We start from the raw sequence: 27,359 nt of genomic DNA on the forward strand, positions 1-27,359 counted from the left end.
TGAAATAACTGATCTTTAAAAATAACAATCTGCCCGCCTCTATGGGAATTTAGGACTGACTTATGCCCCCTGTATTTTAAAGAAGAACATTTATTCATTTACGATAGCCTACATTATTCATTCACAAAGAAAATTCTTGACCTTAAAGGTTGGATTTTTCCTCATTTTTGTAATTAAGGCATAAAGATCAATTTCCAAAAGATGATTTTTTTCATTCCTCTTTTTAGTCAACTTTAGCATGGGTGTCTTCACTTATGCTTAACACTGTATGAAGCTAACATGATGCATTCAGGGGAAAATAGATTGTAGACTTAAAGACGCCCAGCTAGCTTCTGGCCTGGGACTGTTAATTCAACATGTAGCCATGTGTCTGTGGTGATCAGTAGGATTTGGATTTGTTGCAGTAGTTGCAAAGTACAATATATAAAAATACAGTAAGTGTGTTGCATCATACAAAAGGAAAAATACAATGTTAAAGTGTTATAAACAAGAAACAGGATGAAGCAGAAGCTTATTTTTCCCACTTATTATTATTATTATTATTATTATAATAATTATTATTTTATTCAGCTCTAAATAGTTCCTCTATAGATTATGTATTTTCTTATAGATCTTTTAACAAGTAAAGAAATAAAAAGTGATTCATTCTCTGTATGCATTTGCATCATTTGTCTTTGAGCATTAAGATTTACAGTAATATAGAAAAAGTTGTTTTAAAGCCTGAAAATCAGTCGGTGTTCTGCAGCTGCACAGCATTGTGGGAGTGTTTGATTTGGATCACTGAGCATGCTCAGTGTGGAGCTGTTGGAGACAAATCATCAACACCAGACTGGTTGAGAGAGACTGGTTAATTTTTGAGTATGTGAAAGGTCAGTGATTCAGAGTGTTTCCTGTGAGGACAGTGGAGATGCAGTACTGACAGAACACCACCAGGTGGTAGACCAGACCAGTCTCAACACAAGGTGGAGGGGGTCTGAGGTTGGGGGGTGTAGAGGTTGGTTTTAAACCTCCATTTCCCCTGTGTAGGGTGGAGTAGCAGCAGTGTGGTTTCTCCTCCTGCTGTTAGCAGCTCAGTTAGTCTCTTGTTAGTTTATAATCACAGAGATGAATGTTGTTGATGAAGTTTATTTGCTTACATGTTGTCAGATTGTAGTTGTCATTTCCCTAAAGATAGAGTCTGTCTTTGTATCTATAAGCAGTTTATTGTTATGAACAGATGTGGAGCAGATGATGTTGGATCTGCAGACAGCAACAGCTGATCATCACCAGTCATTCATGCTCCTGTTGTCCATATCTAATACGGCCTGATGTGGTAAGGAAGTGAATTTACAGACCTCTGTAGCTCGCTGCTCATCTCGCCTGCTCATTCCTTGTTGCGTAAACCTACTTGGCAATGAATCTGCACTGAAAAAAATTCCGGTTGTCATTTACTTAAAAAAAGCTAGTTAACAAATTGCACGCAGAAACTACTTGTACATTTTACTCAGGAAAGTCTAAGGTAAAGTTTACTTGCCATTTAAGATTTTTTTTTTATTTAAAATGCTCAAGTAAACATTACTGGCAATTCTCTTTCTTAGAAACAAGATGCACTCATTCTTTCTTAGTAAATTTCACCTAGACTTGACCTGACTACCTTAACATCTACTAACAAAACCCATGTAAAAATGATTGGTTTCAGGGTTTATTTAATTTAAAAATAACTTTATTTTGAAGAATGATATTTCATCTGCCACCTGCAGTGTCTCCTTCTGCTTTCTGTGTGTGTGAGAAAAACGGCAAAAGCTTAAAAAAAGTGTCGACATGTTAAATAAAACCCTCAAAATTAAAATAAAAAAGGGAAGTTGCTGGGAAGCACTACAAAACTGCAGTTTTTGTGTGTGTGTGTGTGTGTGTGTGTGTGTGTGTTGCTATGCAGCTTAATAATGTTATTCATAATGTTTGTAGCAACTGCCGCGGTGTGCGCGTGTTGTCGTTTATTTTATTTTAACTATCTGAGTTTGGTCTCTGTTCTGTTTTCTGATATGATGCTTTCATCCAAAAGAGAGTTTTACAAAAAATATAAAACTACTTATATAAAGTGTCTGATTTTAAAATGTACATTTGTGCAGGAATGGCAGTTATTGCCCAGGGGTATAAAAACGTACAGTTTAATAGGGGTGGAACGGTACATGTATTCATATTGAACCGAAAAGGTACGGGCGTCACGGTTCGGTGCATCAATTTACACGGAGAATACACGGTATACAAATGAATAAAACTTGCATGCAAATGAATTAATGTAAAGCGGAACTAATGTAATGCAGAACTACTGTTAGATACATGGGTTCTTTAGGGACACCTTATCTGTAGCCCTGCCTTAGCTCTGAAGCTTGGCGTGCAGCCTATGTAGCCGAGCTCCGCCTATGTATGCAGTTTTTTGTCAGGTGGACTCGACGCTCTAGTGAATGAGAGTCCGAGATAGCAGCACTAAGGATGAGTATGGCGAGTGGTGGCAGCCCACAAGAGTTAGAGGACCCGCCTTGGGATCTTTAAGATCACAAGTTTGGGAAAACTTTGGTTTCCCAGTCAGTTCCAGTAGTACAGGCGATATATCCGACGCCATCACCCAGATGTGCCAATCACGGGAACGATACAAAAAACTCTGTCCAACTTCTCCTCCCTACAGTGCTTAACCAGCCTTTAGATACAAATACAAATAGGGCCAACAAAATCCCTGAAGCAATCTGAATTTCCATGTCATCTTTAATGCGCCCATATTTACTTGTAGAGGAACATGGCTTCAAGTATTTGCTGCATGTACTCGAACCTCGTTACAACATGCCATCCCGTCCACACATGAGGCAAACTGGAGTCCAGGCATGAAAACAGGTCAGGGGTGAAAAAGTTGAGAAGGATATAACCCCTCTAGTGGGGTCCATTCTCCCCCGGAATTTATTTTTAAATAGTCCATATTTAAAGCATCAATCTGATGCATTTTGAGATGCATTTTTTGCCAACCAACAGTGTAATATTTCAATATGCACTCATTAAAGTTAATTTGACTGGCAAAACAGTTAAAGTACTTCTGACATTACACAATAATAAATAAATAAACTAAAAAAGAAGATACATTTTTACTTCTTCTAACCATATGTTAAATAAAGAGTCAATGTGGATTTACATATTGCCATAATATTATAATCCTACAATGAATCATTGTGAAAACTGAACTTTACTACTTTGGCCAAGTCATCATCAAAAAAGCGAATTTATATATTAGTTGTCATGTACATTTATTAAAAACGTTTCATATAGGTAGACGTCTAAACTCCGTGATGTTTAAATACCTGCCATGCTGATTCCAAACAGGCATCTGATTGGCTAGAACTTGTTTCATTGGTAGGTGGAAGTTCGATGATTGGTTGAATCCAGCGCATCGAAACAAACCAGACACCCCCCCCCCCCTTAAACATTTTCTCATCGAATCTACACGATTCACGTATTCTACGTCACCAGACTGTGAATTTCATGTCTGGTAGTCCCTTCCATATACAACCAAACGACGTTGATGGAACACGAGTTGTCAGCTGCACCTTCCGTTTTACTAACGACTTCTCGTGCTACGGGAAGCTATGTCACAGTGACTGCTCATTTTATTGACTCTGAGTGGGAAATGAAAGCATCAGTTGTACAGACGCGACCCCTGTATGAGCAGCACACAAGCAGTCCCCTGGCTGAGAAGCTACAGGAGGTCGTGGCAGAGTGGAAACTAGAGAGGCCTGGAACAACTATTTCAGTGACCGCAGACGATGCAAAAAACAAAGTTAATGCCATCAGAGAAGAAGGGCTGGGTAGGTAGAATTTTTGTTGTTGATGATGCTTGATTTTCAGTTTTATAGCTGATTGTCTGTCTTATTTTGTTTACAAGTTACAGATGGAATCTGGAGGTGATGTGGGGTATTTATTGTTTACTGTTTTCATCTTACAGTTGCAGCTAGCTCAGTGGACAGACTGTATGACACTAGGTGGTACAGCCTGAGACAGCTAGCTCAGGGGACAGACTGTAGGACACTAGGTGGTACAGCCTGAGACAGCTAGCTCAGTGGACAGACTGTATGACACTAGGTGGTACAGCCTGAGACAGCTAGCTCAGGGGACAGACTGTATGACACTAGGTGGTACAGCCTGAGACAGCTAGCTCAGAGGACAGACTGTATGACACTAGGTGGTACAGCCTGAGACAGCTAGCTCAGTGGACAGACTGTATGACACTAGGTGGTACAGCCTGAGACAGCTAGCTCAGAGGACAGACTGTATGACACTAGGTGGTACAGCCTGAGACAGCTAGCTCAGAGGACAGACTGTATGACACTAGGTGGTACAGCCTGAGACAGCTAGCTCAGGGGACAGACTGTATGACACTAGGTGGTACAGCCTGAGACAGCTAGCTCAGTGGACAGACTGTACAGCCTGAGACAGCTAGCTCAGGGGACAGACTGTATGACACTAGGTGGTACAGCCTGAGACAGCTAGCTCAGAGGACAGACTGTATGACACTAGGTGGTACAGCCTGAGACAGCTAGCTCAGGGGACAGACTGTATGACACTAGGTGGTACAGCCTGAGACAGCTAGCTCAGTGGACAGACTGTAGGACACTAGGTGGTACAGCCTGAGACAGCTAGCTCAGTGGACAGACTGTAGGACACTAGGTGGTACAGCCTGAGACAGCTAGCTCAGTGGACAGACTGTAGGACACTAGGTGGTACAGCCTGAGACAGCTAGCTCAGGGGACAGACTGTTGGACACTAGGTGGTACAGCCTGAGACAGCTACGCTCAGGGACAGACTGTAGGACACTAGGTGGTACAGCCTGAGACAGCTAGCTCAGTGGACAGACTGTAGGACACTAGGTGGTACAGCCTGAGACAGCTAGTAGGACACTAGGTGGTACAGCCTGAGACAGCTAGCTCAGTGGACAGACTGTAGGACACTAGGTGGTACAGCCTGAGACAGCTAGCTCAGGGGACAGACTTGTAGGACACTAGGTGGTACAGCCTGAGACAGCTAGCTCAGAGGACACTGGTTTAGGGCACTGCTTGGTACAGCCTGAGACAGCTAGCTCAGAGGACAGACTGTAGGACACTAGGTGGTACAGCCTGAGACAGCTAGCTCAGTGGACAGACTGTATGCTAGAAGAATTGGGATGTATCCATGGAAGTGGGTGTGCGTCGCCCTGATGGCTTGTATGCTATGAAAAGTTGCCGTGAAAAATGTAAAGCAGTCATAGTGTAACAGTGAATATTTCTAGTGTGGAAAATCCTGTATACATGCTCATAATGACCTAAAAAATATGGGGCCTGAAGAGTTCTGTGACTTTTAAACTTGTATGTAAACTTGGACAGACTGAATCTTCACCGACTACAGAATCTAACCTTCGGCAGCTCTGCCGTGTGTAGCTGTTTGTGTTTCGTGTAATAGTTTCCAACCGCTGGCTGTTTATAGTCTGCGGTGTGTTTGTTCTCTGTTCTCTGTTATCTGCGCTGAAGAGAAGCGTGGATCGGTTAGCCCCAACCAGAACAGGAGGAAAACAACCGCTGACACCAGAGTTTATTGATCCTGCACAGAAACAAGCTCAAAAATACAATATAAATATCAGTAAATAGTTATTATCATTAAACTCTGTTCAGTAGATATTTGCTGGTTGTTGTGCAATGTATGAAACACTTAGAGAGGAACACATGTATGACTTAAATAAGAAGCATTTTTTTGAACGAAACACATCTAAAGAATGCAAACATGCTTAAAATGTGAGTTGTTTGTCTCTTTGTAGCTGCATTAACATCAATCAACATTTATTCATAAAGTGCTTCACAGCAACCAACAGGTATCCAAAGTGCTTGAAGGACCAATAATAAAAAAAATGTACCATACAATAAAAAAGAGTAAAACATAAAATACAGTCAAATCTAAAACTGTTGCATAAAAACAGGAGACAGAAAGGGAAAATGCTGCAACGCTACTGTGCATTAAAAGCCATTCTAAATAAAGAAGTAACTTGTTCCAAAGTCTCGGGGCAGCAACTGAAAAGAGTGACCCCCCCACAGTTTGGGGAGCATGCCTATGTTCCCACAGTCCAATGGTCCCACAGGTCTATGTTCCCACATTTCTAAGATTTCTTTTCAAAATTAGGCCCTATGTTTCCACAGTTCCCACATTTCTAAGATTTTTTTCCAAAATTACCCACATTTCCTTTTTAATAAATACGTATCAGATTGTATCCTCCTTTCTCCCAATTTGGTAGCCAATTACACCCAACCTATTATCCAGTAGCAATGGACTACAGATGGAATGTAGTTTGTAGCTAAATCTGGTGCGCCCATCTCTTTGTTTATTAGAAACATAACCCTAACCTTAATTTTAAGAAAAATCTTAGAAATGTGGGAATATAGGGCTGACCGCACAGTTTGTACCTCGACCTTGGGACTTCTAAAGCCAGTTGATTGGATGACTGGACTGACCTTTTTGTGCTTGCAAAGGTTTAAAATCTCCGACAAATACACCAGGGCTATATAGATGTAGATGTGAGGGTCTCTGGGGACCAGTGATTGGCCGTCTGGACTCCACTGGTTGTTCTGGTGTGATGGTGTTCAGGTCTTCCTCACTGAGGCGTAGAGGACCTCTGGCTCTGCTGGAGGCTCTGAACACAAACAGTACAAACATTAGGGTAAACTGATAGAGAGACAAACTCCATCAGCAGACAAACAGCGTTTCTCAACAGTCATTTGTTCATAATCCAGTCCATGAACAAATTGAGAAAATATTATGCATACATTTCAAAACACATTAGTGCTGTTTTATCTCAAAGGTAAAACATAGAATATTAAAAATAAAATGAACAATATTTTTCTCAGAAATGTAAAGGAGAAGTAAAAAGCAGAAGGAAGTCAAAATACTGAATTAAAATAAAATGAGGAAGAACTCAACTGCTTCCTGCTTTTATTTTGGCGGTTAGCTCAGACATGTCTTTAATAAGAGACAGAGACTGCAAGACTAATTTTAAAAGACCGTGTGAAGATATATATGTAAATAAACAATGCAAATATTACACTATTGTAATGTCATGTAAACATCATATTCTATTTGAGTTTTCAAAATAAGGCCTTTTTTTCTGAAAATAGCATTTTTCGATGTCTATATTATTCAGGTTTTAGAAGCCGTCTTTGGACATGTATACTGCACATTCAGAAGGTTTGTTTGCGGCTTCATGTAAACAGGAATATTGAATATTGGTGCTTTATGTAATTCCAGGCGGCTGTTGCTCAGGTGGTAGCGCGGTCGTCTACCAAACGGAAGGTCGCTGCTTAGAATTGCATATGTTGGCTGTGTGGTGATGCCAGGCTCTTGGTGGTTATGGTACCCACTACAAGATTTTTGGTATTGTGACATCCCTGTGTGAATGTGATGTGCAGGTGGCACCTTGTATGACAGCCTCAGCCGTGTGTCTGTGTGTGTGTGTGTGCGTGTGTGCGTGCATGCGTGTGCGTGAATGGTGCCTGTAGTGCTGTGTAAAAGTGTTTGAGTAGTCTAGAAAAAACTGAATATTATGTGCATGTAAACGCAGTCAGTGTTTTTGTCCTTTTTGTATCTATTTATAGGAATAGTTCATTATATTCCCACATAGCAAAACCTCTTATTCTCTTTCTTCCTGAGAGTGAGAGGGGATGATTATCAGTCTCCTTTTCTGTATGTTTAGTACAGACCTGGTAGTGGTTAGCTTAGCTTAGCTTAGCATAAAGACTGGAAACTGGCTCAGTTCAAAGTTAAGAAATAAACAGCAGCTGTACCTCTGGTCCTGTTTGATTTGATCACTATTTGTCCCTAACTGACGTCTTCTGCTCCTCTCACTGGAGAGGAGACTGCAGCTGGATCTCTCTCTGGATATAATAATATTTATACTGCTGTAAGATTATTGTTAAAGGGGTGATAGAATGCAAAACCGATTTTACCCTGTCATAGTTGAATAACGACAGTTTGGTGGGTAAATAGGACATACATAGAAGCTCAAAATCCCACTGACACCCCTTTACTATGAAAATCTCATATTTTGAAACTGCCGCTGAAAACGGGCGAATCCCAACAAAGCTGGAAGTTGACGTCAATCTCCCAAAAACCGGAACCTTTGTCAGCCCATGGGTGTATTAAGAAAACGGTCACGCCCCAACATTTACATAGGCTACACAACTGACCTGAGATCAGTTAGTCTTCCGAATCTAGGTTGCGCAGATCTCTGCTATTCCATTACAAAATTCACTTCTGAAACTTCTTTATGCGAGAAATCAACTATGTAAAGCTCAAATATGGGAAGCTAGCTTACTAGCCGCAATCTTGTACACAGGATTGTAGGGACAGTTGCAGCTAACAAAACACTTACAGCTCACAAATATTCATTAACTTGAAATCGGACACCGTTGTTAGCTTTATAAGACATTTAGTTAGATGTGTATAACTGGCGGGACGAAATTCAAACTGTAAATATACTCGAATTACGACCAAAAATGAAGCTAACTATCTGTGATTTGTAGCTAGCTACACATAGATAGGATTGAAGGGACAGTCGCAGCTAACGAAACACCTAGCTAAACTTCACAAATATTAATTAACTTGAAATCGGACACCGTTGTAAGCTTTATAAGACATTTAGGTATATGTTGTATAGCTAAGTGGCGTGACATTGTGTGTAACATGTGGTAAGAGATTGCTGGTGTAACAAGCTTGCTGACCGCGCTCTCACTCTCACACACGGGCCATTTAGCTCGCAGGAAGAGGGGAGCTGCAGGCCCTGGAGCTCTGTCAGGGCTGCCAGCCTAACGGAGCTCACAGCAGGCCGGGGTCTGTGAAGGAAGGCAGGACGGGCGGCCAGGCAGCAGCACCGCTGCTGAAGTCCGACACACAGTCTTACCATATTTGCAATTAGCCATCAATTTTCGTAAAACGGCCCATATTTGAGCTTTATATAGTTGATTTCTCACATAAAAAAGTCTCAGAAGTGAATTTGGTAATGAAACATTGCAGTGTCTGGAATATGAGATTCTGTCGCTTCTCTAATGTGTGTGTATTGGGGATTTGCTCAACCAATCAGCGCGCATCTCTAATGTCTGCCTATGGCAATTCGCTCAACCAATCAGCGCGCAGCTCATCTAAATATTCACGAGCATACTATATTTGGAAGAAAAGCTCTTGTTACAAATAGGGCCAAAACACAGGGATGCATAAGGGCCAATAAAATATCAACCAGGCCATTTTCAGCCCAACCAATGTTACATACCCTATTAGGAGACCATCTTTAATGTAGAATTATTATTAGAGTTATTATGGCCTTTATGTCTGCAGGTTTTTAGACCTGCTGTGAACAAAGGAAGAGCAAGGCAGAGGGCATTTTTCAGAAACGGGAAACTGGACGACCACAAAGCTGCTTGCAGAGATGATAGAGCAAAACCTCACCAGTGTCAGTTTACTGGTATCAACAGGAGGAAGTTGCTGCTGTGGTTGTACACTCACAGTGGAAAACACTACGCAATTATTAGTTGTATTAATGGTCAGTTTGAGACGGAGAAAACAAAGCATCTTTGGTCTGCTTAGTTCTTCTCCTCTTTTATATCCAAACTTACATCTTACTTTGAGACAAGATTCCTATTCTAAGTTTGATTTTTAGTCTATTGTCGCCTTAAAGAATTAGTCTGATGTTATTTTACATGTTTTGTCTTGTCAATGACTCTCATGTTCAGACATAAAACAGCCAATGTACCATAAAGTATTGCGTGTTTATTGAAGCCTGATATATCTTCTTCCTCTGTGCCACAGAGCTCCATTGTTGTTTAAAATCTATAACTGAATATGTTTACATCGGTTTTTGCCCTTATTCCTAAAAAGACAGTATTTTGACTAAGCTGTATTCATGGCTAATTAAAGAATATTTCACTAATATTCCGGTTTTCATGCAGCCATTTAAACTAGGATGTTTTTCAAAGTGTTTCCGACACTGGAGGACTTGTTGGCGTGTGTGAGCACAGCTTCCCTCTTTCATTCTTTGAACCAGCTTCTAGAAAAGGTCGGCTCGTACTCAAAAGCCTGTTGATATCAAATGTTTAAAAGTATCTGTAGGCTGTAATCAGTGTTTTATCCCTCACTTTGCATTCCTTCAAGCCCCTCTACACCAGATAACAGAAAACATCCACATCATGTCCTCTGGAGTGGCGAAGAGGCAGACGGCCTGATACTCTTGAGCCAAACCAGAACACACTGGACCCGTGCCGACGCCATGGGAACAGGTCTTGGTGGGAACACTCGTGACCTGCATTAGCCTACATAGACGAAGTGTCCATTATCAGGAGAGACTGGACAGCGGCGAAGCCAGATATGAACTAGCTACTATGAACACACACACACACACACACACACACACACACACACACACACACACACACACACACACACACACACACACACACACACACGGGTTATGTTTCTAGTGATGGAGACATACTGTAGGAGAGCAGCCGTACCTTTCTTCCTGTTTTTTTTCTTGTCTTTGATCGCTATTTGTCCATAACTGACGTCTTCTGTTTTCACTCCAGAGTAGATTGCAGCAGGATCACTCTCTGGAAAAGAAATATCATTATTATTATTCCAGGACTGTACAGTATATTTACTAATTATGCAAACAGTATACTGATTATTTAAACTCCTACTACAATCAGTATTCAGTCCCGCCAGGATTTTGCGATGTCGCGATCGCGCATATTCACGCAAATTCAACCAATCACCGAGACTTTGGTGTGACTCGCAATTTTGACCAATCGGCGCAACTTTTCCGCAAATTTGACCAATGACCGGAGTTTCCCACGACTTCAACCAATCCCAACAGTCTCACGTGTCCGTGTTGGTATCAGGATGTGACTCTTGAGAGCCAATGACCAAGCAGGAGTGAGAACGGGATGACGTACCACGTACATCGCCAAATTCATTTCCTTGTTTCTGATAAGAAGACCAGAGATGTGTGACTCGAACATCTCACATTTACCAACAAAATGTACAGCGAAAGACCGTGCAAAACATTTCAGACCGTCCTGCCAACCTATACATTTTAAGATCAAAATCCGCTGTAACGCTTTTTCACTCTGAAGTTGCTGAAGTGGCTGCTGTTTAAATACTGACGGCTCTCTGCAGCAGGGGGGGGCTGCTGCTCCGTTTCCCCCACGACTGACGCACACACACACACACACACACACACACACACACACACGGTGGATGCAGGAAAAAACGCAGATGAGACGACAGGATGACCTAAATTGAGGACAGATACGCTCGTTATTGTAAGTGCAATGATAAGTTAAAGTCCAATAAATACTTTATCAAAACGTATGAATGTGTCCCAGTCCAGGAGGAAATTAACTCACAATGTAAAGATCAACAAGCCACTGACAGTGACATATATGTTCATATTTGATTCATTCAATAAATTAGTTTTTGTCTTAAATCCACCAGCCATTTTCATATTATACCAACATTTGCAGCATCCTGAGCCTTTTTGGTAAGGTTACTAGGAAAACTCAGCCCAGAGTAATTTTATTCTCCCCAAAACAAGTTTCCTTTTTATTTTTAAAGAACTATAAAAAAAACTTTCACTGTCTCCCGCAACTTCATTGCAACAAACATACAAAAGACATTGCAACTTTTATCGCAATCTTTTACAAAAGCTCCCGTAAAATCAGGCATTTTGGGCCGCAACAATCTCAAAAAAATGCCGCGAAATCCTGGAGGGACTGAGTAATACTTTTAAAGATATATTATGCTTTTTGGCTTATCCCATTTCCTTTATTGTGTTATATATCTTTTGTGTGCATGTTATAGGTTTACAAAGTGAAAAAGCCCAAAGTCCCCCTCAAAGGGACTTACCATCTCCAACAGAAAACACTGTTCACCAACTGCTCCAAACAGCTCTATTGTAGTCCAGCCTTTACTTCAGAGACAGACGTGGTCACTTTGGAACAAACGTTATAATGCTCACCTAGCTGCTAGCATGGCATGCCCTCATACTCTGCTTCTGACTGGCTAGTAGTCCTTACCTAGCTACTGTCAGGGCACGCCCTCATACTCTGCTTCTGACTGGCTAGTAGTCCTTACCTAGGTACTGTCAGGGCACGCCCTCATACTCTGCTTCTGACTGGCTAGTAGTCCTTACCTAGGTACTGTCAAGGCACGCCCTCATACTCTGCTTCTGACTGGCTAGTAGTCCTTACCTAGGTACTGTCAGGGCACGCCCTCATACTCTGCTTCTGACTGGCTAGTAGTCCTTACCTAGGTACTGTCAAGGCACGCCCTCATACTCTGCTTCTGACTGGCTAGTAGTCCTTACCTAGGTACTGCGCATGTGCGACTCCCAAAAAAGATGGAAGTGCGATGTCTCATTGTGTAGCTAAAACTGAGAGCTCAACACACAGGGTGAAAAGAGGAGCTGCACAATGTGCAATACCACAAACATATGGTGTTTTTTTTTTTTATTAAACCAAATAGACCTCTTCTGGTACAAACTCTAAATATAATTATGAACCTGAAAATGAGCATAATATGAGCACTTTAAAACTCCCCACGGGGATATAAAAACAAGAATGCACACACGGCCCCTGAGAGCCCCCTGAAAACCTATAAAAACAGATAAAGTCCACTGGTTAAGGGGAAGTACAATTTTTTTTTTCAGTCTGCTGATGTCAGGGCTAAACTGGAAACCCAGTTCATGTGAAATGGACACGCTAACAGAGCTGTTTATAGATTTTATAGCAAGATAAGCTGACATGTTGACCACAGGAGGAACAAGTCATGATGTCTTGTTTTTTTTTTTTTTTTTTTTTTTTTTTTTTTTTTTTTTTTTTTTTTTTTTTTTTTTTTTTTTTTTTTTTTTTTTTTTTTTTTTTTTTTTCTCTCTGTCTCTTTTTTTTTTTTTTTTTTTTTTTTTTTTTTTTTTTTTTTTTTTTTTTTTTTTTTTTTTTTTTTTTTTTTTTTTTTTCTCTCAATTCTATTAAATTCAAGGGGCTTTATTGGCATGTAAGTTTCAATAACAATGTTGCCAAAGCTGCAACATAGAATTTGTCCAAATATTATCGGACAAAACACAATAAACAGTAATATGAACATTAACACAATGTTATATAGTCAATTTTGAAAATGTTTGTGGTCTAATTTGGTTCAATCTAATTTAATGAAGTATTGTTTAAACATTTAACATGGTGTCTCCCTCTTTGTTGTGACCTCATGAGAAGTGTGTTTTGTGTGTGTGTGTGTGTGTGTGGGGGGGGCTTGTTAAATGAAGTCATTTTAGTAGTAGGTTGTGTGTTGGCTGTTGGTGTAATATTCATATATTGACAATGTAAACAGCTTAGTCGGAACAATGTCTTTATCAGAATAAGGGCAAAACAAACTGAATATTGGCCATGTAAAGATGGGCCCTGTTGCACTGGATGACATGTTTCTTCATCACCATGAACACACACTGTAGTTCATTCACAAATACTCACTAGAGCACCAGATGAGGATTTATCCGCTAATGAAAATAGTCCCTAATGTAGTACCTAAAATAAAGTCACTTTTTCTATAGAAAGTGAGCAGCTGAACTGTTGTCTGTTCTCCTCTAACAGATGTTTCTAGTGATGGAGACATAGAAGAGCAGCTGTACCTTTCTTCCTTTTTGTCTTCTTGTCTTTGATCACTATTTGTCCGTAACAGACCTCTTCTGTTCTCACAGCAGGATCACTCTCTGGAAAAGAAATGACATTATTAATATCAGGACTGTATAGTATATTTACTATGTATGCAAAAGGTAAACTGATTATTTAAACTCCTACTACAATCAGTAGTACTAGAAAATGACATAATAATAAAAAGTAATAGTTAGATAAGTTAAAAAATTAAATGTAAATATTATATAGCTTTTAAGTATAAACGTCTACTATTTAAGGGGAAGTACAACTTTTCATTTTTTTTTCTTCTCAACACTTTTGCTACGGAGCCCCGGAGGTGACATGGAGGAAAAAAAAAATCGGAGGGAGAAAAAAAAAAAGACATGTACTGGTGGCAAACACTAACTCGAGATCTCGACTTTGAAACTCAAGATCTCGAGTTTGCGACGGAGAAAAAAAAAATTATGAAAAAAAAAAAAAAAAACGGAGAAAAAAATAAAATAAACACGTACTGGGGACAAACACTAACTCGAGATCTCGAGTTTCAAAGTCGAGATCTCGAGTTTCAAAGTCAAGATCTCGAGTTTCAAAGTCGAGATCTCGAGTTTCAAAGTGAACAAAGTGATCCAGTCCAGAAGTCAGTGGGAGGCGGAGATTTCCGGCCGGGGGCAGCGTGTCCTTCCCCGGGGAGGAACACAGCCTCGCCTGGTTGCTGCACCGGTCCCAGCTAATCCAGATGGCAGCAGGAGGCGGAGATTTCCGTGGCCGGCTGCAGCATGTCCTCCACCGGGCATGAACACAACTTTGCCTAGCTGCTGCGGCGGTCACCCGGTCATGTTTCGTCCCAGCAGTAGCCTACAGCCTGGGGCTCCAGCTGCGTGGTGTCGGTTTTGGCTCCCAGGAAGCAGGCAGTGAGCTCCAGATCCTGCATCCGCAAACGGACTCTGCTGCCCCGCACCGCGATAGCTCCTCTCCGTCCGCCTGCCACCGGCAAAGGCAATAGAACTTTCCGCAGAGAATCGACGTACAGGTCGTCCTGGACTACGTGGAAGATCCTCCCGATCACCACTGTGTCTTTGTCCGGTCCGATCTGGATCAGCAGGGACCGGGCGGAGCAGCGAGGCAAAGCTGCCGGCGGGCGCGGCTTCTCTTCCCCCCGGGCAGGAACACAGTTGCCCCCGGGGAGCAAAGGCCGCTTTTCGGGCAGGATCTTGTTTGCAGCTCACTGCCTGCTTCCTGGGTCCAAACCACCGCCTAAGCCTAGCAGGCTTCTCTCTCCCTCTCTCTGCGCTCTGGCTAGTCTCTACAAGCCAAAAAAGTTTTTTAGGTTAATGTTTTTTTAGATTTTTTCTCTAACAATACGTAATAATCGTTTTAAACATGTAACATGAGTGTCTTCTCCTCTTTGTACCTCCCGGCCCAGGTCATGAGAAGTGTGTGTTTGTGTGTGTGTGTGGGGGGTGTTGTTCCATCAAGTCATATTAGTATGACTTTATTAGTGTTACATTATTAGTGTTGATTAGTCGGTCCAGCTAAGTGTTGGCTGTGGTTTCTAGCCAAAGCTGGTTTTTGTCTTTGTTGTGAGCCCTGATTTTTCCTTGTTGGGAGATCCTATTTGGCTGCATGTAAACAGAAATGTTATTGGAATATTTATTTATTAGCCTAGCTTAGAGGAATAATGTATTTTTCAGAATAAGGGCAAAAAACGGAATACTTTGCATGTAAAGATGGTCCCTGTTGCACTAAATGACATGTTTCCTCATCACAACACATCAAACACAACTGTACTTATAAAAAAAAAACAAAAAACCAACTAGTCATTAATACTGCTAATGAAAATAGTACACCAGATGAGGATTAATAAATAAAAAAAAAAATTTTTCTTTCCTTATGTCTGTTTGATAGAAAGTGAGCAGCTGAACTGTTGTGTGTTCTCCTCTAACAGATGTTTCTAGAGATGGAGACATAGAAGAGCAGCTGTACCTCTCTTCCTTTTTGATTTCTTGTCTTTGATCACTATTTGTCCGTAACAGACGTCTTCTGTTCTCACAGCAGGATCACTCTCTGGAAACGAAATTACATGGATTATTTAACTAACAATCAATAATAATATTTTCCATAGTATAGAAAAGGACCTAATAGTTGATACATTTAATCATCAAATTTCAGGATATAGCTTTAAGACATCAAGTCTGTCAAAGTATACAGATAATGGGGTTAACTGGGAACCCAGGTAATGTAATAGAGATCACGCGTAACGGAGCTCTTCTTTCGGTTTATATAGAACACATAGCAAGGCGATATAAGTCACCATGTCAACATGTCAGGGTGTCGCACAAACAACACTTGGTTATGAACACTTGAAATAATGTAAAAATGTGTCAATTTCCCACGGAGAGACATATACTGAACTAGATTTAGATGAGCATCTCTGTTATGGGACCATCAATATATTTGCCTAACACAAACTTGACAGCTTGAGCGAGAGATTTATGCCTCTTGCACCTTGTTTCTAACTGGCTTTTAGATCAGATCTGAGTGATCAGATCACAAGAGGACAGCTCTAAGTACAGTTGAAAACACAGGAGATCAGATTTTAAAAAACACATTTGGAGGTGGTTTAGGTCGCATGTGTCCAGTGAGGACAGGAATGTGTCCTGGGCCACATTAGGGCCGCCTACTCAACTGTGAGCAGAACTACGCAAAGTATTTACCACTAAATCATGTGTTTTGGATGTTAACATCATACTGTTGTTGATGTGTCTGTGTTCTTGTTACTGTGCTGCTGCCTGCCCTTGGGAGCTCTCTGTAGTATTGTTCATTGAAAAAGGCAGCCACCGGTATACAGTAACATTATTTCTAGTAAAATGTCCCAGAATTCCCCAATATGAATAATATTACTCCAGATATTCCTGCTCTTACATCATCTCCTTTAGTTATTTATTGGTCTTGCATTGCCAGAGTTACACAGTGTTGTTTTTGCTACGGAGAAAGCTGGCAAACTCTAATCAGCGGCTGTGAAATGGTTTCATTTCTTATAAATTCTTCACAATAAATTATTGTTTTTTATTTTCTTATTGAAATGCTTTCATTATGAAATGGCAAAATCAGGAAATGGCGGGTCTTCATCAGCAGTAACATCACACGACTCCTGCATCCAACAGACTGTAGGCAGCACTTTTTTCAATTCACAGCACGTTTCTAATGTATGATTTAGTTGATGAGTAGGAGACTAACAACTGAGATTAATAAACACACAACCAGCCTGTATGCAAACAGAAACAGGGCCGGACACAGACATTTTGGGGGGCAGGGGCTCAAGTGAAATTAAGGGCAAATGATTAATAAATAATTATATATGTATCTAACCCTAACCCTTTTACAAAATGGTAAATATATTAACACAACTCAAACCTCCTTATCAAGTTCTTTTCATTCCCTCTACACTCCCAACTGTTTAATACTCAACACATTACTACATAGTAATCTGTTCACAACTTCGATCACCATGGTCTGATGATCTTCTCTCTCTCTCTCAGGTGGAGGCCTAACACTTTCAGGGAGATTGGGAAAGAGAGGGGGAGAGGGAGAGAGAGGGCGAACAAGAGAGGGGGACAGGGAGAGAGGAGAAGAGGAAGAGAGAGAGGGAGAGACAGAGAGAGAGAGAGAGACGGAGAGAGAGACAGAGAGAGAGAGAGAGATGGAGAGAGAGAGACAGACAGAGAGAGAGAAAGAAAGACATAGGGGAGAGAAAGGGAAAGGGACAGAGGCCAGCCTGCATTGGAACTTGGAAATCTCCCAACCTGATATTTCAATGTTGTATTTAAAATGCGCAAACAGGAAAATAAATGCCTATATTTATTTATTTAAAATTAAAAACATCCTGGAAACAGGCACTTTCTCTGTAGGAAGATAAAAGGAAGTTGCTCAAGCCCTTTTTGATGTCTATGTGTGCTTAAACAGAAATTATATGTGTGTTTATTTGCATATACAGCGGGAAGTGAGATCCATCAGGACACGTGTGGAGAAAGATTATGCTGCCAGGTGGTAACACCCACACACACACCTAGAGCTGTCTACTAGAGATCACATCACTCAGACCAGATGTTAAAGGTCAGAATGAGACCTTAGAGACTCCCAGACCCTGTGATCATAACATACAAAAGGTATGTAAATCTGCAAATTTATAGTTTATTGATATATTTGTTTTATTAACAGTCCGCAGTGAAGCGTGTGCAGACCCACACGCCACACCACAGCTGAAGGGTTGCTATCAGAAAGAGGAAACTGGACGACCACAGAGCTGTTAGAGCTGTTAGAGCTGTTTAACCACAGGGTACTAAACAACCAGACTCTCATGACAAGCACAACACACCCTGTTATCTACTATAAATAGACCTTACTGTGTGACTGTATGTGAACTAAAGACATTGATTTAGTTTTTAAAATATCCCGTTTTTATAAAATGCTCTTTTCCCAAAACGACGTCTCAGGACATTAAACCAAGAACACACACGGTTTCTTCTGAAAATCAATAAAAACATCTTTACCTCTGCTCTGTCTGTTTGGCTGTTTCAGGTTACGCAATATTGTGACATCACTGTATGTGACGTCACCATCTCCAGCTTCTACTTCAGCAGCTGAAATAAACCAAAGTTAACATCAATCTCAATCAATTTAATCAGAGACATCCGTAAAGATGGAAATATGAGGAAGATTATGTGACATGATCGAAAGACCCGGAGCATGCTAAAGGGCCCTCGTGGTGAGGATGGTTTATCAACAACAGAACGGTCCTTCATGAGAATCCTAAGAGATGTGTGACTTGAAGAAACAGTTATTTTAACACTACACTAATGAAATTGAAAATTTCAACAGAAAGTTTAGATTTTGAACTGCAGCGCAACATGAGTCTTATGGAGACTAACCTTTAGGTTTCCTACGGATGTGTCTCACAAGGAGAACCAAGAGAACCAGGAGAACCAGGACACCGACTGAAACTGCAGACCCCAACACAAGGGGAAGAGTATAGGAGCCGGGGGGAGGAGGAGAGGAGCCTGGGGGAGAGGAAGAACTGTTGAAGCCAGAGGTGGTGGAGGTTGTAGGAGGACTTGTAGGAGGACTTGTAGTCATGGTTTTCTCTAAAGTGAACAAACAATTATTTAATTAAAAGCATAGAAATCAAAGTAAGCAGATAACTCGTTCAGCTATTTCACTGTTCGTCCTTTTTTATGTGAAGATTTAGGCTTTTAACTTCCATGTTGTGTATTCTCTGTATTCGAGTAACTTCCCTTGGTCTAGTTAGAGGAAGAAATATCTAATATAAAGTCCTGGCCCTTATGGTCTGTCTACAGAGTTTTGTCAGTTGAATATCGATCAAGTATTAAACCTCCTCACAGAGATGTATAATAAATGTCTGAACAGTGGCTGTATGGGGGGATCCTTTAATCAGGGTGTAATGTGTCTACTATATAAGAAAGGTGATGAAAATGACATTGATAACTATAGACTATAAGGAACACTGATTATAGAATATTAGCCAAAGTAATTATGAATAGATTAAATTATATATTGAATGAAATTATAGAAAAAGAACAAACGTGTGCCATAAAAGGTCATTTAATGTGGGACAATCTCTGCACACTGAGAGAAATGATAAATAAATCTGATAAAAAAAGACTTGTATATAATCGGGCTAGACCAAAAAAAAAAGTCTTTGATTATATTTCCAGAGACTCTATGGGCTGTAATGGAGTCTTATGGCTTTCCAGAAAACCTTTATTAATTTGATCAGATGTCTGTATGTAAAATCTAGTGTGTGTATAAATGTAAATGGTGTTTAAACAAAGTCCTTTAAAGTAGAGAGGGGTGAAACAGGGCTGCCCTCTGAGTGCTGCTCTATACATCCTGGCCATCAGCCCCCTTATTAAAACCATAAACTCAGAGAGGCTCATATCTGGTACACATGTTGGGCTCGCGCCCAAAGTTACTGGCATGGCCTATGCAGACGACATCACAGTTGTTATAAAAAAACAGATGGAGATGGATGTGTTAACTAATCACCTGAACTTGTATGAAATAGCTTCTGGTGCTAAGATAAATCACGATAAAACAGAGGGTGTTTGGATCGGAGCTGAAAGTAAGAAACGTGACATCAACATTAAAGTAAAGTATGAAATTAAAATCTTGGGTTTGACCATTTGTAATCTAAACCGTAGTGGGAGAAACTGGGAGACTAAACTATGTGAAGTTAAAGAAGAAATAAAAAAATGGGAAAACAAAAACACTAATTATAAATCAAGAGTCAACATTGTTAAAACCTTCATCTTATCCAAACTCCTGTTTTTAGCAAACATCTTTCCTCCATCTCACAAAATGATAATGAAATTAAATAAACAGTGTGTTTGGGGTACAACTAGGGAAGTAAAAAAAAGAGAAATGATGTATAAAAGTAAAACATATGGGGGGTTAGGGGCAGTAGATATGGGAGTAAGAATGTATATTGATTTTGTTAAAAATGTTTCAGCAGCCATCTCAAGAAATGCTGTCTGGGTCGGTGATCACTCCAAGAGGTGAAAAAGGAGAGGGAGAGCTAGACAAGGTCCAGATTATAACCTGATTTATGGTGATTTTATGTACAAATACCAAAACCTTCAAATTGACTGGAATAGGCTTCATAGTAAAATGATTTAAAAAAAATGATTATAAATATAGTCGGTATATAAATTATAAATATATAACATACAATGAAGGAACCAACCTTTTGAAATCTTTAAAAAAGAAGAACCTTTTTGAGAGTATTCGTGATGTGAGATGGTTGATGTTTGTAAACAGACTTCCTGTCAGAGCTGTTGTTTTCTTGGAGTTGCTATGTGACAACAACAAAATGGCCACCGATTCACTGCAACGATAACGAGACTCAACAGCATCTCTTAATGGACTGCTACAGAGCAAAAGAAGTCTGGGACAAACTAAAAGGGTATGGTGTAAATTTAGATCTTTCATATAAATCTGTCATGTACTGTATCACAGATGAAGAAGTATGATCAGATAAGCACAAGGAACTGATATAAATAATCATATGTATTGTTTGATTTAAACTATGGAAGACGAGATGCTTTATGGTCCCAACAGACTGTTGTAGATAGTGATGCTGTATGTAAACAGGTGCTCACTGAACTCAGAAGACAAAAAACAGCTCCATTCTCATCTTGTGATCTATAGCACTTGAAGAAGTGGTGAAGCCACAGGTTGGAGGAGTAGTTGTGGGTTTCTCTAAAATGAACAAAAAACTAATATCACTAATATCAGACGGTGATGAAAGCTTATTCTCTGGTGCAGACCAAATAACAGAACTCTGGTCTGCTTGAATAAGGGGGTGTCTGTTTTTTTTCCAAGTGCTCAAGATTTGGGTCACTTCATGTGAGAATGCAATCAGACACACACAGGAAGTGACCCAAAAACCAATGCATTAACATTGCACAAAATTTACAGATGTATAAATGATTAAAGTGACAATAACTTCAAGATCCATAACCTATAATGACCACACATAATAATCAGTTCAAAGATGAGGTCTGGTGCACATGACAAAGAAACACAATCAGAACCAAATAAAAAATGATGCAAACGAATCGCCAAAGTCTACCGAACTGTAGGTGTGAAAGCACCCTGAGATGAATAATGACCTTTAACCTCCTCACCTGTGACAGAGACCCAGCTGGGTGGAGACTCTCCAACACTGCTGATGTTGCACTTGTAGAGGCCTTCATCAGACCTGTTAACATGGTGGATGGTCATGTGACCTGCAGGCTCAGTCCTGATGAAGGAGCCATCTTTATAGAAACCAGCTGTGAGGTTGGAGGACGTCTTTGTTTTACAGGTCAGAGTGAGGTCTTCTCCCTCCATCACAGGGAGGACAGGACTCTGCAGGATCACTGGTCCACCTCAACACAGAGACAAACTACAGCATGTCATCCATTCACACACAGCTTCATCAATACTGACTCCACAGTCTGATCTTACCAGTGACAGTGATGTTGATGATGTTACTGGTTGCTCCCTCTCTGGACTCACACCAGTAAACTCCACTGTCCACTGGGTCCATGTAGCTGATGTTACAGGAAGAACCAGCAGACTTTCCTCCCCAGTCATCACACTTCCTGGTCCCGGTGTCTCCGGTCGTGTTCCTCCTCAGAGTCCATCCAGCAGAGCTGTCGTCCTCCTCACAGCTCAGAGAGACAGACTGTCCTTCAAACATCTGAGAGCTGCTGGGACTCACAGTCAGAGAGGCTGGAGGGGGAAGGACAAAAAGATGCAGTTATAGATAGATAGATAGATAGATAGATAGATAGATAGATAGATAGATAGATAGATAGATAGATAGATAGATAGATAGATAGATAGATAGATAGATAGATAGATAGATAGATAGATATTTTGCATTTTGACGAAACTTATTTTGTCCATATTCCTCATAATCATTCTTTCTGATGTCTGTTCACTGCTAAACTGCAAGAATTATCTCTGTGTTTCAGGAATGGAGGCAGGAGGTGAGCTGCGGAAAACTCTTCTTTTCAAATTTAACTCTCAAAGTTGGTGACACAGCAGAATATTTGGCTATATGTGTCTGACTTGTAAATCATTTTTTCTCCATAAACCTCCTGATATTACTGACCTTCAAAATAAGCATGTACATTAAGTTTTTCCTCAGTTATCCGTTTTAACTTTTGCTGTCCAGTCTGTGCACACTGTGGCCTGTAATAACTGTTTTATTGTACAAACTAGCTGTTTCCCTTTTCAAACACAAACTTTTCTATTATTGAGTAAATATCTTTTCAGAAAAGGTTTTCTTTCACAAAAGAAGTGTACTGACCTTGGTTTGTTGTGCTGCTCAGCAGAGAGATCAGAACTGAAGAGAAATGAACCTCAGGTTAGTTTGATATGCAACAAGACATCAAAACAGAACTCTGTTTATAGAGCACCGAAAAACAACTATAATAATAATATTAGATAGTAAAACCACAATCAATGAAACTCATTATCTGTAGACAATCTCTTGTCCCTGTTTGGTTGAGGTTTTTGCACATCAGGCCCTCTTTAACTCCCTGCTGCTCTCAAAACCTCAGATATGTTTTAGAACTGACAAACCCTGAAACATTAATTTGAACTTACCCAGCAGCAGCTGTAGAGATGACTCCTCCATTTGAAATGTTGGTCATCTGAGATCAGCAGTTTAGCGTCTAACCAGACACACCGAGTACAGCCCACCTCCTTCCTCATCACGTGTTACTGTTGAGGTTTTCTGACAAACAGCAGTTTTTGTTGTTTTGTGTATTCATTCGTCATAAATTTCAGAGTAAGAGAAAACTAAAGGCCTTTAAAGTGCTCATATTATGCTTTTTGGCTTTTTTCCCTTTCCTTTATTGTGTTATATATTTTTTTGTGCATGTTATAGGTTTACAAAGTGAAAAAGCCCAAAGTCCCCCCCAAAGGGACTTACCATCTCCAACAGAAAACACTGTTCACAAACTGCTCCAAACAGCTCTACTGTAGTCCAGCAGTTTGTATATGCTGTTTGCATAATGTGTATTGCATCATTATGGTATGATGCTGCTATGTGAGTTAGTTTGTCAGGTGCATTATAAATATAATATAAATTATATATTAAATCTTTCAGTAAAATATCAAGCTATGAGGCTTTGTTAAGAAACTATCTACTAAAAAGCAGAAATGTATGTATTCATCTTCTCCTTTAGTGTTCAGCAGCAAGATTTTTACTGGTTGTGCATTGCCACCTAACTATGGTTGTATTTTTTTGCACTAAATGCATAACTGCAATGCAATGACAATGATATCCACTGGCAGTGTTGGGAAAGTTCACTTTCTACGTGAACTAGTTCAAAGTTCAGTTCACAAATTTTAAAATGAACTAGTTCAGTTCAGATTTCATACTTCCAAAAATGAACTAGTTCATAGTTCTTTTTTTCCATATGTTGCTGCGAGCTATTATTTTTTTTAAATTGAAAGGCTAGCCGGGGGCTTCAGTTCAACGTGCCGTTTCAGGTTTGCTGTGGATGTGACTGAAGTTGAAGACTAATTTTTTCTTTTTTTTGCACAGAAATGTCAGATTTTTCTCATCCTCAGCGACCTCGTCATAAAACTGGTTTAAATGGTCATACGAAGCCTCCACGCTGCTTTCTGATTTGATGACCCATGCGGCGGTGAGACACTGGTGGCTGGTGTTGCCAGATTGGGTGTTTTTTCCGCTACATATGAAGGCCTGTTTACGGTGTGTTTTAGCCCGGTTTTGGCCTGGAAGGCTCTATAGAAATCTGGCACCCTTTTGGACAAAGTTAAACTGAGAGAGCGTGGCGTTCACATTCACCCAAAATATGAACGAGTTCATGAACGCGTTCAGGCACAACACTGTCCACTGGAGTGACCATCAACCATCATTGTTCACTCGCCCCCTCCGTCCCCCCCCAGCCCTCCGAGGGTCGAGCTCACCACTTTTTTTTAGACAAAAGGACCAACACTTGTGCAGCGGGATTATTTATTCCCCAGAGTTAACCTTTTCACCATTAGAGTTATGCGAGTACGCAGAAGTCGCCGAGATAGCTTGACCAAGTCTAACATTGCCCAAATGATACACGGAAGCACCTGTCACACATGGATTGGAAAAGCCAGAAAGCGAACACTTGCCTCGTTTTCGTTGCTGCTGCTGCTACCTGCAGTTAGACTCACAGCAGCAACAACAGCAGAGAGCAGAAGCCAGCAGGCAAGTGTTATTTACATAAACTTCTGGTGTACTTACAAACTTTCCAATCCATCGTTTTGATGAGTGCATAACCTCATATATACAGTGTAGACCGGTTGGTATCATTCGGCATTATTAGTGGGGTCATTAAGAGATACAAACGGGTCCATTAGGCCCCGCCAAGCTATATTCAGCTGATAACGCTACTCTACGCTAACTCGCCCAATGTTAGACCCAGGCGAAAAAAGCTTCTGGGGGGGTGTTTGGCTCGAGGTCATGGTGCAAAGGACCCTAGGGTGAATTACTCCGAACCATCACTTTAAGGAGTAGTGAAAGAGAGGTGTTGAACTCAGGCCAGCTGACAGTCTTGCCTGGGCCCGGGACGAGATAAGCTTAGATGGGCCCCCCGCGCCCAGATCTCTCCTTTTTCCTTGCTCTTTTTTTTTTTTTTTTTTTTTTTTTTTTTTTTTTTTTTTTTTTTTTTTTTTTTTTTTTTTTTTCCTTTCTCCTCTTTTTTCTCTCTTTTTCTTTTCTTTTTTTTTTTTTTCTGATCTCCTTCCTCCACTCTGCCCGAAATTATGTCACTTCAGTCTCTGATCCATCCTCGTCCCTTCTCACTCTCGAAAGGCGCCCCCCCCCCCCTCTCCCTCTCTCTCTCACACACACCCCCCCCTCTCCCCCTTGGGGCCCCCCCCCCCCCCCCCCCCCCCCCCCCCCCTCTCTCCCCCCCCCCTCCCCCCCCTCTTCCCCCCGCCCCCCCCCCCCCCCACCTGGGGCCCCCCCCCCCCCCTCCCCCCCCCCCCTCTCTCTCACACCGGGAGCATCACTCCGCCCCCCCTTGTGGGCGGCGGGCCCCCCCCCCCTCTCTCTCTCTCTCTCTCTCTCCTCCCACCCCCCCCCCCCCTCCCTCCCTCCCTGGGGGCCCCCCCCCGCATTTTCTCTGTCACCTGACTGCAGCGAGCGATTCTCTCCCTCTCTCATCCTCTCTGACGAAGCTACCAAACTCAACTGTTTCTGTCAGAGAGAACGTGTTGTCTCAGGCTTTTATACAAGCTAATGGACGTTAACATGAGAGCTGGCCTGTTACGTTACGTTACATGGCTCAGAACGTTATGCCGCTGTTTTTTACCTTGCTCTACGTTGACAGTTCCAGCTTCACCGGCCACCACCTTTTTAAAAAATATTTGTTTAGAAAATCTCTAAGGCCTCTATTTTCTTCTTCTCTTTTCCTTCCTTTTCTGAGCACCGGACTTGTGCTGACCGGACATTTTGAGCATACTGAACTTCAAATCTACCGAAAACAACATCAACTTTTGATAAGGGGCCAAACCATTTTTGTGTTGGGGGTGGGGAGGTTCTTGACCACTATTTCAAGGACAATTAGGAAGAAAACAAATAAAAAGCTTTTATGTAACTCAAATATTACATTTTTTTTCCCACAAATAGGCCTATTTAAATTTTTTTTTTCAATTATTCCATAATTTAATGAGGGCCCCGTTCTGGGCCCCCCCTACTGTGGGCCCGGGACAACACAAGAGCATCTCGCTGCAGCCTGCGGGAAGGCGGGGCTTGACATCAAGCAGCATTTTTTACTATGAAGGAAATTTGGATAAATGCATTGTTTTCGGTCCGTGTACTTTTTCGTTCATTCGATTTTCATTTCATAAACAGGTATTAAAAAACAAAAAACTAATGGTTATTTGATTTTCGTTTTAAAATACAACATTTGAAATTGAAATACAAGGCGTTTTAAGTCTTGTTTTTTCATATTCAGAGACCGGATGTTGTCATTTCCAAGGCAACAGCGCCAGCCGAGCCTACCAGTGTTGCTTTCAGCCCAGGCCAAAATTACTTTGGAAACCTAGCTATACTCTTGATAATGCTTGGGGGGGATTTTATTTCATAATGTCACATGTATTTATTCCCCTCTCTCCCTGCCTCCCTCTGACTCTCTGTCTCTACCCGCCGCAGACAACTTCGCCCCAGTCGAACCAGCTGAGGAAACAGACTTTACCGTTACGCCACCGTTAACAATACCAGCAAACTTTATGTTGCTGATCTGGCAGAGAGTCACCGGCGGTTCGGGATCAGATCATGGGGATCAGACCTCCGGTGCTGGGTCTAATATTCTAATATTAGCTGCTGCTGCAGCTAGCTAGCAGGTAGCCACCAGCCCTGTAACCTCGTTCCTCGCGGTTCGCTCCCCGGGACTGACTCTGCAGAGCTGGCGTTACCCACTCTATGAGCAATGATCAAATCACGTTATATTTAAAGGAAGTTTGGTTATCTCACAGACTCAGACTAAAAGCAGCTAGTGCATATAAGTGCATCATAGCATATCACTATCTGCAAATAAAATAAAATATGAATAAATCACGAGCGCGGCAGATTCCCAGCTCAGCTAGAGCGGGTAACGCCAGCTCTGCAGACGGACCAGATCGAGTCAGTCGTCCCGGGAAGCAAACTGCGGGGACCGAGGTTACAGGGCTGGTGGCTAGCTGCTAGCTAGCTGCAGCAGCTAATATTAGATTATATCACGTTACAATATAAAAGGTGTTGACTTAGCTCGCACGCAAACAGTTAATTTACATGTCTACGAGCATGTTAGCAAACTACACCAAGAGACAAATACAGAGGAATATTGATAGAAAGCAGGGGAAACTAAATTAGTACTTCCATACTTTTTAGCATTGGCTAATTAGCAACCTGCCTGCAATTAGATGTTAGCTTCCGAGCTAGTTAGCAGCTAGCCTCAGAAGCTCATGAAAACAAGGCTTTCACCGGAGCAGTCTTACGTTATTTTATTCTCTTTTCGTTTCAAAATCGGAAATCAAATGAACGAAAAAGTACATGGGCCCAATTACAGTTCACTGTTGCATGAAATGTCG

At 41.1% G+C, this 27,359-nt stretch overlaps 1 protein-coding gene across 3 annotated transcripts; it reads right to left on the minus strand.

The window, feature by feature from the left end:
* Positions 1-5,568: 5,568 nt before the first annotated feature.
* LOC120555190 (low affinity immunoglobulin gamma Fc region receptor II-like) lies at positions 5,569-23,149 on the minus strand. Of its 3 annotated transcripts, none has more exons than XM_039793874.1 (10): positions 22,887-23,149; positions 22,588-22,623; positions 21,738-22,004; positions 21,416-21,658; positions 18,641-18,769; positions 18,263-18,352; positions 15,696-15,776; positions 13,709-13,789; positions 10,542-10,637; positions 5,569-6,676 (listed from the first exon to the last, which is right to left on the minus strand). In XM_039793874.1, exons 1-10 carry the CDS (start codon positions 22,915-22,917, stop codon positions 6,627-6,629), a joined length of 1,104 nt encoding a protein of 367 aa, XP_039649808.1. In that variant the 5' UTR covers positions 22,918-23,149; the 3' UTR covers positions 5,569-6,626. The 3 variants fall into 3 exon arrangements, with proteins under 3 accessions (XP_039649808.1, XP_039649806.1, XP_039649807.1); XM_039793872.1 differs by having other exon boundaries at positions 18,641-18,853; XM_039793873.1 differs by lacking the exon at positions 13,709-13,789 and having other exon boundaries at positions 18,641-18,853.
* Between the last annotated feature and the right edge of the window lie 4,210 nt (positions 23,150-27,359).

The sequence above is a fragment of the Perca fluviatilis genome, unplaced genomic scaffold (assembly GCF_010015445.1).
Source record: "Perca fluviatilis unplaced genomic scaffold, GENO_Pfluv_1.0 PFLUV_unplaced_scaf_23, whole genome shotgun sequence".
NCBI classification, from domain to species: Eukaryota; Metazoa; Chordata; class Actinopteri; order Perciformes; family Percidae; genus Perca; species Perca fluviatilis.

Bases quoted from the DNA above. Each gene is read 5' to 3' on its own strand.
- LOC120555190 (XM_039793872.1), bottom strand. From the start codon at position 22,917: ATGGAGGAGTCATCTCTACAGCTGCTGCTGG. The intron at 22,624-22,886 runs GTAAGTTCAAAT...ATTTCTCTTCAG, and splicing joins ATCTCTACAGCTGCTGCTGG to TTCTGATCTCTCTGCTGAGC. The intron at 22,005-22,587 runs GTCAGTACACTT...TTCCCCCTCCAG, and splicing joins GAGCAGCACAACAAACCAAG to CCTCTCTGACTGTGAGTCCC.